The sequence below is a fragment of the Microtus oregoni genome, unplaced genomic scaffold (genome assembly GCF_018167655.1).
Source record: "Microtus oregoni isolate MIOR12 unplaced genomic scaffold, Mior012 000011F_ref0000422, whole genome shotgun sequence".
NCBI classification, from domain to species: domain Eukaryota; kingdom Metazoa; phylum Chordata; class Mammalia; order Rodentia; family Cricetidae; genus Microtus; species Microtus oregoni.
The window spans coordinates 22,751,254-22,765,774 of NW_024543070.1; the positions used below are offsets into that span (position 1 = coordinate 22,751,254).

The 14,521-nt window shown below is 36.6% G+C and overlaps 1 protein-coding gene across 2 annotated transcripts in view; it reads left to right on the plus strand.

Moving 5' to 3' along the window:
* The window catches only part of Rit2 (Ras like without CAAX 2), a 300,536-nt gene that overhangs the window by 154,510 nt on the left and 131,505 nt on the right, over positions 1-14,521 (plus strand). For both annotated transcript variants that reach the window (XM_041660142.1, XM_041660141.1), the window contains exon 4: positions 1,615-1,806. In XM_041660142.1, the coding sequence (XP_041516076.1) occupies positions 1,615-1,806 (192 nt within the window). The remainder of the gene's footprint in view (positions 1-1,614; positions 1,807-14,521) is intronic.

Consider the following 14,521-nt stretch of genomic DNA (forward strand, 5'->3'; position numbering starts at 1 on the left):
ATCTGTTAGGGAAGTATTCTGAGCATACATTTTAATTGTTCTTTCATTTTGTTAGGTTAAGGTTTCCTTTTCCCTAGTTCTGAAGTTTGTAGGCAGAGTTTGTAGTTCGTTCCCAGCTTCCTAGACCTGAAATAATCACACAGAAACTATATTAATTACAACATTGTTTGGCCTATTAGCTCAGGCTTCTTGATCAACTAACTCTTACATCTTGAATTAACCCATTTCTATTATTCTGTGTATTTACCACGAGGCTCGTGGTTTACCTGTAAGGTTCCCTGGGCATCTGTCTCCTTCAGAGGCTGACTAGATGGTGTCTCTCTGACTCTGCCTTCTTTTCTCCTCTATCTCTGCTTGGAATTCCTTCCTTACTCTATTCTGCCCTGCTATAGGCCAAAGTAGCTTTATTTACTAACCAATAAAAGCAGCACATGTACAGAAGGACTTCCCACACAAGAAGTCTAATTTTGCTCCCATTCTTTGGTTACTAATAGCACAAATTGACCAAATCACGATAAACTCTCGTATGTTCTTGCTGTTTAGTGTGGCTTGTTTCTTAGACAAGCCCAAGCTGTAAGCTACCCACTGCATCTTCCTAATCTCTCCTTGTGGTGTTAGCAGTAGACAAGCCCAAGCTGTAAGCTACACATTGCATCTTCCTAATCTCTCCTTGTGGTGTTAGCAGTAGATTCAGACCAAGAATAAAGAAATAAATAGCATATTCTTGACTTAAAGAAACTCTGTGGATTACAGTTTAATGTTAGGATTTTCAGAATTTGAGAAATTGTAATAAAGCTGGGAAGCAGTATTAAAGGGCCAGTCAGATGACACACAAGGCTAATCTGGAATGTAGCTTGCCTTCTTCTGCAGAAAGTGAAGATGAAGGGATTAGCAGAGTGTAGAAATTAATCTCTCTCCAAGCAGCCAGGTCCTTCTATTTCTCAGCTTCTCTGAGCCAAACCTAAGAACACCAGAATATATGAATGCAGCTGTATTATCCACACTCTGCCTTCTCAGAAAGGCAAAGGTAATCAAAATTCTAACTTTAATCTGTCTTCCCCACTTCTCTCTCTCTCTCTCCTTCTTTTCTTTCTCTGTTGGGATTAAATCCAGGGCCTTTTGCATGCCAGGCAGACTCTCCATCTCAGCCATAATTCTAGTCTCTGCGTTCATATTTTTTTTTGTATAGAAAAGTAGTTCATTTTGCCAAATCCTCCAGAGGAGTTGTTCCAGATTTTCAGTACAAATGGGCTCTCATTTGAAAAGTGGAGACAGATTCCTTTGATCATAAGTTTTCAATGGTTTCTAGAAAAAATGTTTCAAAAGACAGGCTGTAAGAAAATGTTTAAATACTAAACTAGGACCTATCTAACATAACCTCAAAGACATAATGTTTGCAATACACAAATTGATTCATTTATGAAGCGAAGGCATTAAAATATAAAAACAAAATCTCATTTTTATGACGTGTTATTTGCCAGGTCTGTCCAGGAGCTCTTAAATCTAACCTACGATGAAAATCTAACACTCTCGATAGTTTAAAATATTCACATTTCACAAGAATACATTATATTTCCTATTAACTCCCTTCCCCTTTGCTCGTCTCTCCTTCAGGCAGAGTTCACAGCCATGCGGGAGCAGTACATGCGTGGGGGTGAGGGCTTCATCATCTGCTACTCTATCACTGACCGCCAGTCATTCCAGGAGGCTGCCAAGTTCAAGGAACTTATTTTCCAGGTCCGTCACACCTATGAAATTCCCCTTGTCTTGGTGGGTAACAAAATTGACCTGGAACAATTCCGCCAGGTGAGTGCAAAACTTATATTAGCTTGTCTTTGCCTCCATTGATATCTGGTATCGAGTATGACTGCATTCTAAGTTTCAGTTCATGAACTACCTGCTTTTCTCACCTAAGAAACCCACGTGTTTTCCTCTATGGTGTGATTCCCTCCTCTGCAATCATCCGTCTCATATGCTGTTTCACGGTATCTTTACCATTCTCTGTGTTCTTGAATCTGGCAGGTGTTAGATTTGCTTTGGGCAGTAGTGTATAAAATAAATGACTCCTAGGAACTTTTGAGTTTGAGATTTAAAATATCTGCAGCCTCTGTGCTTGTCTCTTGAAATGTTCACATTTGAGTTCCAGACCTCACGTGAGATGTGCCATGTGCATGGGAGTCAGAGCTGTCCTTACCAAGGTACCATGTATGTGGGCAAAGTTATCTTGTGAGTTTTGTTAGCAGTCACCATCTTCCTGACATTATATAAGACATCCCAGCTAATCCACCTGGAATAACAAATGCCTAATGATTTCTGATTTGTGGAGTCCACAACAAATATAAAGATTTAAGCCACTATGTCTTTGGGTCATTTTTCATACAGTGATAGATATGAGTCCTCCCTTTTTGTGCTGAATGAGAAATTGCTCTCATAGACAGTGGGTAATTTCTAAAATATATCTGCTCTGTCATCATATTCATATAATTTCATGTATTCTTCAAGCACACTTCAGAACAGAGAAACTATATCTATATCTATCTTGAGTGACAAGTTTTCAAGATTTGCCATAATAGTTTGTTATAGTGTATTCTCACCAAACCAGACCCCCTTCCTAGGTATCACCTGATGGCAAAGCTGTAATGTTGCCCTCTCTGAGATGGGTACTTGGAAACTGTAACCCTACTGTCTGTTCAGGGACCAGGAAAACCACCACAGAATTCCATTGCTGTGACTTAGTTTGTAGAAGGGGACTTGCATGCAAATCAAATTTTTGTAAATCTAATTCTCTAAATTGAGTTTCTTAGTTATAATTTGGGATGCTTCATCTTTATTTATACTGACTTTAAATTTGAACTGGCTTTTAATAGTTGCTGTTATTCCATTTAGTGATTAATTTTTAAACCAACTACTACTGTAACTTACTAATAAGACCTTTTGCTAAGGTAGGAATAATGACTAAAGAAAACAGAGTTTTCACCCCTAATTTGTGTATCTTATGAATTTGAATTTTCATGTTTAATGCATTTAATGTTTTCTTAAAATGGAAAGAGCTCATATAGAGCCAATGTTTAAATGCTTTATGAAAATGCAGTTATTTAGTGCAATGCTTTTTTTGTGGTGACTATTTTTTTCTGTTTTATATGTGCTTCAATGTCTAAGCTGTTTAAGGTGCTAGCTATTTTAGAAGCTGTCTTAGTTACTGTTCTATTGTGAGGCGACGCCATGACCAAGGAAACTTTTAAACGAAAGCATTTAACTAGGGTCTTGTTTACAGTTTCAGAGTGTTCATAAACCTCATGGCGGGGAGCATGGTGGAAGGCAGGCATGAAACTGGAGCATTAACTGCGAGCTCACATGATCTGAGTAAGCAGCAACATCAACAGCAGCAGCAGAGAGAGGGAGGGAGGGAGGAAGGGAAGAAGGGAGGGAGAGAGAGAGGCTGGTACTGGGTGTGGCATGGGCTTTTGAAATCTGAAAGCCAGTGTGGCACAGTTCCTCCAACAAGGGCACATCTAATCCTTTCCAAACAGCCCCACTAATTGAGAACCAAACATTCTAATGTACGAGTCTACCGAGAACCATTTTTATTCAAACCAAAAGCAGAAGCTATGCTTGTTTGCTTCCTGTGTAACTGATCTGTTGCTGTTTTTTACCTTATTTTGTTCTTGCAAGTGTTTATTATGATAGGATTACACCTCTGTAAGAGGAAGTGTTCATCTGAACAGCTTAATATGATACTATCCTCACCTACTTCATAGTGTCTGAACCTTCTGGACACACCCCTCACAAGAGTGAGGATGATTGATCTCTGTTTTGGTTAGTTTTTGTCTTCTTGACACAATCCAGTGGGGTCATCAGGGAAGAGGGAACCTCAGTTAAGAAAATGCATCTATTAGATTGGCCTCTAGGCAAGTCCCTGAGAGCATTTTCTTGATAAATGATTGATGTGGGAGGATTCAACTCACTGTGGGCAATGTCACCCCTGGGTTGGTGACTCTGAATTGTATAAGAAAGAAGTCTGAGCAAGTCATGGGGAGCAAGTCAGTAAGGAGACTCCCTCCATGATCTGTGCATCAGCTTCTGCCTCCAAACTCCTGCCTTGAGTTCACTCCCTTGCTTCCCTTGATGGTGTATTGCAACCTGTAAGCCAAGTAGGCCTTTACTTCCCCAAGTTTCTTTTGGCATTTGTCACAGCAACAGAAACCTAACTAATGCATGTGCCTTAGGGCTCCTAGGAAGAAGCATGAGGGCACACTAACACACCTGCATAATCAGTGATTACTGTGCCTCCTTAGTTGTACACGGAGAGTTCCTGGAGAACAAACAACATTGACTGGGCTACTCAGGGGAGCTACAAGTGACTCTAAAAAGAAATATAAAACCATTAGGAAATGGGTTTAGTCCACACCTTGTAGAGTGATTTTATAATTCCAGATACGGGTGACATTGACTTTCCCATGCTTTCTAGGCACTGATTTTTGAGGTTCAAAGAAGACTCTTGGCTCAAAGATTCAAAAGTATTCCTGAGACAGATTCAGGAGGATCATCACACCCTAGAAACTGCTCTTTCTCAGTTAGCACTAAAATGAATCACAGCAACACAAACCACAAAGGTCACTGAAGCCAACACTATGAATAAACAAAAGAAACAATCACATTTTGACTTTACAGACTTCCTTTTAGATAAAAACAAATAAATGTGATAGTCACAGAGAGGGCAAAACCCATGAAAACACAATTACCACCTTCTTAAAGATGTTCCTGCACCAAGACTCCGGTAATGAACTGTCCAATAATGAGGTGCTGATGTGGAAATCAGCTGCTGGCTATGGTGTCTGTAGAAAGGACCATTCCTGAAATTGCAGAATGGGATTTTTCTTTACAATGTGATTTCAATTTGCACTTTATTTTCAACTTTCAGCTCTCTATTGTTAAAAAAACAAGCATTTGAAGAATGAGAATATTAAAGAGATAAATCTATGGATAGCAATTGCCTTTATAAAATTATTATAGCTAGCAAGAAAACTAAGACTAAAAGAGACTATGTATTCTTTAAAGACTATGTATGCTTTAAAAGAAACATGTATGCTTGAAAAATTGTTTCTGTATTTTGCATCTGAAACACAGAGATATCTATCTATCTATCTATCTATCTATCTATCTATCTAAAAGCGAAGATCTAGTTAGCACCAAGACTACTTATAATTTAAATAAATCCTATGAGGATTCCTGGAGTAACAAAGATAATCCGTTAAAGTCCCCAACAAAAAGAGGCCAGACGTGCTATGTAGTAATGAGATACCAAGGATGAGTTTCTTATTAGGCATCCCTTCTTTCTCAGTCGTTGTTGAAACAGGTTGAAAACAGAGGAGTTCTTCTATTTGCTTATATTGTTAAGGTATTTTGGTAAGCCTTAAGACTTTTCAACTAAAAAAATAGATAGATAAAATAAATAAGCAATGATGATTAGAACATCAATTTTTTTAACCTGCTTGAGTTAAAATGAAAGGATTCTCAGTAAGAGCTAACATTTTATCCAGAGATATTTCTGATGCTGATGATGCCATTAATGAATTAAACAAACATTGGAGTTCATTAATTATATTTATGCTTTACCACAATCATGAAGCTGGCTCCTAAGTAGCATGATGTCTGCTCATCTAGGAGCCAGCTCAATCTTCTAAACATTTAGGAATTTTCAGAATTTCGTGCAGTCAGTTAAAGATAAGAGATAAAAGTTAGCATTTCCTGATTTAACAGTTCACTGCTCTACTGTGGGCCTGCCAAGCACTAGTTCATCATGAATGCGTGCTTTGTTTTGGTTTTTGTTTTTCCTAGATTAAGGATCGGAGAATGCCTCTCAGATAATAAAACACAAACAAACAAATAAATCCCCTCCCCCCAGCTTTTTTCTGCAAGTCGTCACAGGGAGGATCAGAAAAATAATTCTTTAAGTGTGAATGGATATTTTCAGCCATGGACAAGACAGTTAGTCAGATCAGGGAAAAATAGAGGGAGGGAAAATAAGAAAAAGACAAGACAAGAGTTACATGTTAGGAAAGATTGTTTCATACAACTGAACAATCTTGTACAAAGTTCCGTGAGATTACTTTTCTGTGTGTGATGTTAGGTTTGACCCCACTACCTGGCACAGGACATGAGGCAATGCTAAGTTCTGTTCAACTCTGCATTCAGACTGTTCTGTCATCTGACTCTAAGATAGCAGTACTAGGTCCCTGAGCCTCTGTGACCTTTTGTTCCTCCTGATTGTATCTCTGACATCACACTGTGGAGAGAAAGAGGATGATTTCTGTTTGTGAGAAGCCCTAACCAACTCCTTAAAAAAAGGTTTATGAATTGGAATGAGTTTCAGAGATTCGGGGAATAAAGTTTTGTATCAGGCAAAGGCTACAAGCTGTCTTATCCTGAAGACAAACATGGTAAACCCTTTGGTAATAATAAAAAAAAAAACGTGAAACTATGAGATACTACTTCCAATAGCTGGGCAGCTCAGAGGTGCCTTGGGATCATCGAATTATTTCTTTATTTTCTGTGAGATAAGTAGTACTAGAAGTATTGATCTTAATTTAGAGTGGGTAATTATATCTCTGGGCATTGAGGATGACTGTGTTGAGAAAATGCTATTTATGTAGAGTTACAGCAAGTACCTGCTTATCACAGCAGCATGTCAATAGCTTGGGAATATTGTAAGAATATAAGAAACTCAGTCCTTCTCAAAATATTTCCCCCAGGAGCTGTGCACAATAAGTAGGTAGAACACAGCATTATCTCACCACCAATGTGTACAATAGTTGTTGACAAAGATGAGACCCATATTGGCAGCATATGTGGGGAAAACACCCTAAACGATGAATCCCCTGATCAGGGAGAAATGATCTGATGCAGGGTGAGAGTTATTTTAGGAAGAGACAAAAAGAAAATAAAAGAAGAAAGAGAGAGAGAGAGAGAGAGAGAGAATGCTAGGAATAAAGAAATGAATCTTGGGTTTTTGAGCTGTCCATAAGCAGTACTGCAGGTGATTTGTGGGGAGCTGGGAGATTAGCATATCGCGTAAACATGTGTCAAGAATGTTCTAAATAATTCACAGATAGTTCCTGCCTTGGAGACACATTCCATCAAAGATAAAACAAGCATACAGATATCCACAAGAGTGTATGATACGAGAATCAGCAGATTTTCAACTAATGGGCATTTATTTTCTAAATGCAAATGAAAGGCTTAGCAATTCATTTCGATTGCCATGGCAAACACTTAAATTTAACTAATAGTTTTATTTATCTCTAGTTATACATTTTATTTTACTTTCATTTTCTTTTTTTAGTTGAATTTATTGATATGGAAGTGAAACAAGGCAAAGAGTTTTACATAATTTGTCCAAACTAGAGAGTTCAGAATTGGAATTTGAATCTAACCAGTTTTTTGGTTTTTCTCTCTCATTATAAAATTAATAAATGTGTGTATGCATACATTTTATGTGTCACATTATATTCATCTTATTTTATTAAACTATTTTTTGAGCTGGGGTCTATCTACATAGCCCTGGCTGTCCTGGAAGTCATTATGTAGACCAGGCTCACCTCAGACTCTGGAGAGCCTCTTCCTCTGCCATTGCATTTCCTGGGGCTCCTGTTCTCCTCAAACTGTTCATTTGTGTATTTTCTTCCTCTGCTTGCTAATTTTCTTTACAGATCTGCATAAGAGTGATCACTAATAACCACGGGATACAGTCAATACTAGAGTCTTGAAATTTCCTGCTAATAACCCAAAACTCTTCAATATTAGGCTTAGGCAGATTTCTTTTGGACAAGGGCAGAAAGCGGTCACTTTTTTTTAAAATTTTGGACAAAAATTCTAGGCCACTTACTAATATTCTGCTCTAAAATTTCTTGAACTGGGACCCCACAGTTAAATTGCCCTAGGCACTGTCTTTCTTGTCCCTACTAATATGGTTCACCTAAAGCTTTTAACTGCTTCTCTTATCCAAAGTCCACATTGTATCAACAAGCAACAACATCAGTCCTATCACAGCAGCACCCCACTTCTGATGTAGACTTCTGTTACAGTCAGTGTTCTATTATTGTGAAGAGACACTATGACCGTAGGAACTTCTATAAAGAAAAGCATTTAATTGGGACTGGCTTATGGTTTCAGAGGTTTAGTTCATATGCCAACATGGTAGGGAACATGGCAGAATGAAGGCAGACATGGTGCTGGAGAAATTGCTGAGAGTTCTACATTTGGATCTGCAGGCAGCAGGAAGATAAAGACTCTGAACTTGACCTGAGCTTTTGAAACCCCCAAATCCACCCCCAGAGACACACTTCCTCCAAGAATAACATACCTACTACAACAAGGCCCCCCTTCCTAATCCCTTTCAAGTAGTGCCACTTCCTAATGGCCCAAGCATTCCGATATATGAACCTATGGGGCCATTCTTATTCAAATCGCACATTTCACTTTCTGATCCCCATAGACTTGTAGCCATATCATAATGCAAAAATGTATTTAGTCTAACTTCAAAAGTTCCCATAGTCTATTTTTATTCAGGCACCACACTCCTCCTGCTTATTGAAATGTAGCATTCAATATGTAAATGCAAACAAGCATCCCTAGAGCATCCCTAGAAACAGGGTTTAAAACGAAGCATTCTAGGAACAAGACATGAATGAGTAACTATTTATATTTAAATTTACATCATCTTTATATTATAAAAGAGAAAATATATCACTTATAAACACAGACTTTCTTTTGCTTATCAGCCTTTATTTCCAGTTTTGCTGAAGCTGGTCTGTATTGGATGGAAGTTTTGTTTCACTATGGTTTGTGTCAACACATGATTCTGGGTCATTTCAAACAAAAATAATCAATAATACAAATATATGTCTTTCTATACTTAACTAATTTTTGTATTGAGAATGTAGAAACTTTACTAAACTGTAAATTAACTTATATATACCATATACAATATATACATATGTATTGATGTTTACAGTTACAAAGATAAGGCATGTGTTTATAGGTATGTAAGTACACTTTGAGAAAATGATATGACTTTGATAGTCATATCATATACAAATTCAGCAACTTAATTTTAATGACTAATATTTTAAATAACTTATATAGTAATTTACCCTATTGACCCACTATAATGTGTTTCCCACAGTTCTTCACATTATCAGAAATGCCGTTATTTCTATTTTTGTCTTCTCAGACTCTGCACCAGACTGCCCCTAGTTAACATGGCTAGAGGGAACATGAAACACATTGGAGACATGTATATTTTCAGTTTTATAGAGTATGAAATGGTAACTATTACCAGTTCACAAACACTATAACACACAAAATTTTTCTTTCTGTATCTGAATTGTTAAATTGGATCATTTTCTAGACTAATTATTATAATTATTTGTCTTTATTTTTTTTATCATTCTCCTGACTAATAATTAGGTGGGGTAACTTTGAGGTCTCTTTCTGTGAATTCTTTTTTTTCTTTGTTTTATTTTTTTAATTTATTTATTTATTAAAGATTTCTGTCTCTTCCCCACCACCGCCTCCCATTTCCCTCCCCCTCCCCGAATCAAGTCCCCCTCCCTCCTCAGCCCGAAGAGCAATCAGGGTTCCCTGACCTGTGGGAAGTCCAAGGAACCCCCACCTCCATCCAGTTCTAGTAAGATGAGCATCCAAACTGCCTAGGCTCCTACAAAGCCAGTTTCTGTGAATTCTTTATATAACTGACTATTTTATTGATTTAACTATGCACTCTTTGCACATTAATAGGAAATTATTCTATATAATTTCAATTTTAATATTGTTTATATCTTTCTGTATATGTATTTCATGCCTGCGTCTGTGTGTGTATGTGTGTGTGTGTGTGTGTGTATGTATTTATGTATGTCTGTCTGTACATGTGGTGGTCAGAGGAGAATCTTGTGTGTCAGTACTGGCATTCTACTCTGTTTTAGATGGGGCCTCTTGCTTGCAGTTATGCCTGTCAGACTAGTTAACCTACAGGCATTCTCGTGTCTGTCTCCCACTTTGTTGTAGGAGTGCACACCAGTATCACAACCACACATTCATTCATGGTCTTGCATTACTTTAGATTGATTTTCAAATAAAACTAATGACCCTATTTTTATATGGCAAGCTCTTCTTTACCCAGTGACCATCTTTCAGTCCCTTAGTTATTTTTATATTATCTGTGTCTACCCCACTAGGATTAATGTTTATTGTGTATACAACACACACAGAAATGTAATATTCTCTTCAGCCTTACTTCATAGTCACCTCTCAGACCCCAGACTTTCCTCCAACTCCAACTCCCACTGCTGTCCAAATCTCTCTTTCACTTCTTTGGGTTCAGCTTACTTCCCCCAAATAAAGGCACCAAAGACTAATTGTTGTTTCTGTGAAGATTCTGAACTCCACCTTACTATGGATGCTTCACATTGGATACATTAGTGCATTTTAGTGTCCCCTTTCCTGACGCCACAGAGGAATATTCTTTTGTATTTTAACCTAAGGCCACTCAAGTTTTGATTTGGACAAATAGGACTTTAATCATCCACCATTTATCTTTTCACTCTGTGTATGATGCAAGATAGAGATGGAACTCTGGGCTATATACCAGATGTTAACTCAGTAATATCAGATAATATCATTTACATAGTCCAGGCCCATTTCTAGGAACCTTGAGTACTAGTCCATTTCTTCTTCAAAGTACAAGACAGATGCTTCCTTAGAGTGAAAGAATGGGAGAAATGCTCCAACCAAGTGGTCATTTCATACTGACTAGGGAAAACTCACTTAATGGAAAACTTTTTAGCAATTAAAATTACAGCTGTTTCTGCATTATTCAGGTTGAATAAAAATGAAATATTATATACAATGGGCCCAGACTCTAGCAACAGCTGTAACTACTTATTCATCAGCTGATATTTTTAAATTTATTCTTCTGTCTACAAATCAATACATCATTTTGTTTATGTACGGTTTTCTTTATTCCATCAAAACTTAAAGATACATTAATGTATTGTGATCGAAGATGGCATTTTCTCAAGATTAAGATGCTTGCTTAATGTTAAAGATGACTTCGTTAAGATAATGTTTGATTTACTTTGCAATAATGATGGTTGCTCTCTTCTATTATTTTGATAGTCTTTCCATCTGTCTTTATTGCACTATTCATATAATTCTAAGACAGCATTTCCATAATCTCATCTAATCTTTCGTATTTACTATATTATGTGAAGTGTCCTTTAATTTTCATATTAAAAGATACTGTTTACTTTTAAATCTGTCTCATAATCCTTTAAAGATAATGTGAGTCCATTTTCATATGTTGTAATGACCAATACAATTTTATTTGTTTAGTATTTTCTATTAGTGTTGTTTTCTGATGGCTTGTTTTACTTTTTCCAAAGAAATCTCACAAATATTAAATACTTTTTAAGTTTTTTTATTTTTTAAATTATAACATATTATATTATTTCCTCCTCTCTTTTTCTCTTCCCAAACTTTTTGTATGTCCCTCCTCACTCTTTTAAAAAATCATGATCTCTTTTTTATTAATTGTTGTCATTCACACATGTATACGTGTCTGTGTGTGTATATATATATATATATAAATATATATATGTATACATATATACATATACATGTGTGTTACCTGCTAAGTCTGTATGTTATCTGTATGTGTGTTTTCCAGGCTGACTGGTATTGGCTAAATAATTGTTGTGTTCTTGCCTCAGGAAGACTGTTTCTTCTGCTGGCAGCAATTCTTAGCTTCTCTTTTATTCTGATGACAAAATAGGTTTTTATTAATTCAGCAGTTTCTAGTTCTTCTCATTCCCCTATCCCACTAATTATTTAGAATCTTGATTCTGCCTCTAATTTTGAAAGTGTTAATAGAACATATTAGAAAATAAAGTGCATTCTAGCTACTTGCACACCCACAAAGACTGCATCCAGATCAGGAAGCTAGGAATTCTCAGCATCACAGTTGTCCCTTCAGGGCTGTTCATAACTGTAATCCCAATAGTACTCTTCTGAATTTATATTTGTAATAATTGTTGTAGTTTAGTGTTTTACTATGTCTCTATACACAACCTCATGACCATTTATGCATAATTTATAAGCAAGAATGTAAAGACTGGTTTCCTGAGAGTCTTTTACAATTTTAAAATTATTAATAATCCCCAGGAGCATCTGTTTAATGAGTCATAAGTACTGACAATCATCACAAAAAGTACTTAAAATCTTAAACGGTGTTAATCCCATTATATGTTATGATTGATAATAAAGTTTTATGAAGTATGCATACATTTTATTTATAAATATCAATCCCATTGTTTTGCAATTAAAAAATCCCTTTAATATATTTTGCTTATTATTAATTATATGTCTTCAGTCAGTTGATACCGAACATGTTTTGGTTAAAGTATATGAAAAATCAGTTAGATATAGAGCATATTTTATTAGCTTTCTCAGATAATTTTGTGTAATTCTCTTTGACAATTTAACAAAATCCATGAGATATTACTTTCTTAGGTATTACTTGGAATGTAGAATATAAATCTTTGCCAATGAAATTAAGTATTTCTTAAATAATGATTTAATAATTAATAATTAATAAATCATTATTTAAGAAATAAATTATTTAAGAATAAAGTAAATATTCTTATAGTAATGATTAGTCCAGCCATAACAGTAAATAGAGATTATGAGAACATACTTGGTTTTAAAGTAGGAATTGGTCTTTGAAAGACATTGAGCTAGCCTGATCTCGAGAAAGAGCATATTGTTATATTTTATCTTAGGTCACAAATACTGTATGGTTGTTCTTGAAATAGAAGTTTCACTTTCTGATTTGCCAAGATAATGTATGTCAGGTTCTCAAATTGAAATAGCCATAGTTTTCGTAGTAGTTATTTTTTCAAGGGAAAATAATGTTCGTTAAAAATTCATCTGGTGATGGAGGGAGATAGAGACAGAGACCCACACTGGAGCACTGGACTGAACTCCCAAAGTCCCAATGAGGAACAGAAGGAGGGAGAAGATGAACAAGGAAGTCAGGACCAAGAGGGGTGCACCCACCCACTGAGACAGTGGGGCTGATCTATTGGGAGCTCACCAAGGCCAGCTGTACTGTGACTGAAAAAGCAGGGGATAAAACCGGACTCTGAATATGGCGGACAATGAGGGCTGCTGAGAAGCCAAGGACAATGGCACTGGGTTTTGATCCTACTTCATGTTCTGGCTTTGTGGGAGCCTAGCCAGTTTGGATGTTCACCTTCCTAGACCAGGATGGAGGGTGGAGGACTTTGGACTTTCCACAGGGCAAGGAACCCTGACTGCTCTTCAGACTTGAGAGGGAGGGGGAGAGGAGTGGGGGGAGGGGGAAAGGAGTGGGTGGACGGGGAGAGGAGTGGGGGGAGCGGGGGAGGAGTGGGAAGCTGGGAGGAGGCGGAAACTTTTTTTCTCAATAAAAGAAAAAAATGTAGTTAGTTAAACCTCTTGCTGAAGTCCTTGTTCAGTGTTTGAATCCAAGATAGCTGCCCACTGGTCAAACTGCTTTATGCCGACTTTCACTTTCATTACACAGAGTTTAAAGACTCTGAACTGAGACATCAAGATTGAATGTGATTATATATGATTCCTCTTCATCAAGTTCATTCTTGTGCCACATTTCTTATCACTGTGAGCATGTGACATCAGTCCAACAGTATGTGCTTGACTTGATGCTTCTATTGTGGCATAAGGCAGAAACCCAGCAATTACCCTATCCTTGCCCTTGCATGCCCAGAATAAATAGCAGCCAAGTGAAAAAGCTAATTAAGAATGATATTGTGAAAGTATGTAGTCTGGGTAACAACCAAAACTCTACGACTTCCCTGGTAACTAGTGTCCATGATCACCTGCTTTTCACTTGCTGAGCTGACCTTACTGTTGTCCCTGTGAGACACTCTCCTAATTTATCCCCTTCACCAATATCCATTTTTAAAAATTTATTTTCTCTTTATAAATCTTCTGTCTAAGTCTAAACAGTAAAATTTGTTTTCTTTTAGTTATTTTTCTGAAAACTTTATCATTATTAATAAAAACAAAAATAATGAACAGAATATTTATTCTTTTAGTGACTTCTATAGTAAAATTTGAATCAGGAATCAAACAGTATGCCCCTTTGTTATCACAAGTACCTTTAAAAGGGTAATGTTAACCAATTGATACTAGTAGACAGTGCCTTAGCTTCTTAATTTTTTAACTAAAAAATTAAGATTATAATTATCCCTTCCTCTTCTTCGCTTCCAAATCTATAATATTCTCTTCCTTGCTCTCTTCCAAATTCTGACCTGTTTTTTCATTACTGTTTTTGCATGCATGAATGTATACACACACACACACACACACACACACACACACACACACACACACATATATATATATATATATATATATATATATATATATATATATATTCCTGTTTAGGAGTATAACCTGCTTA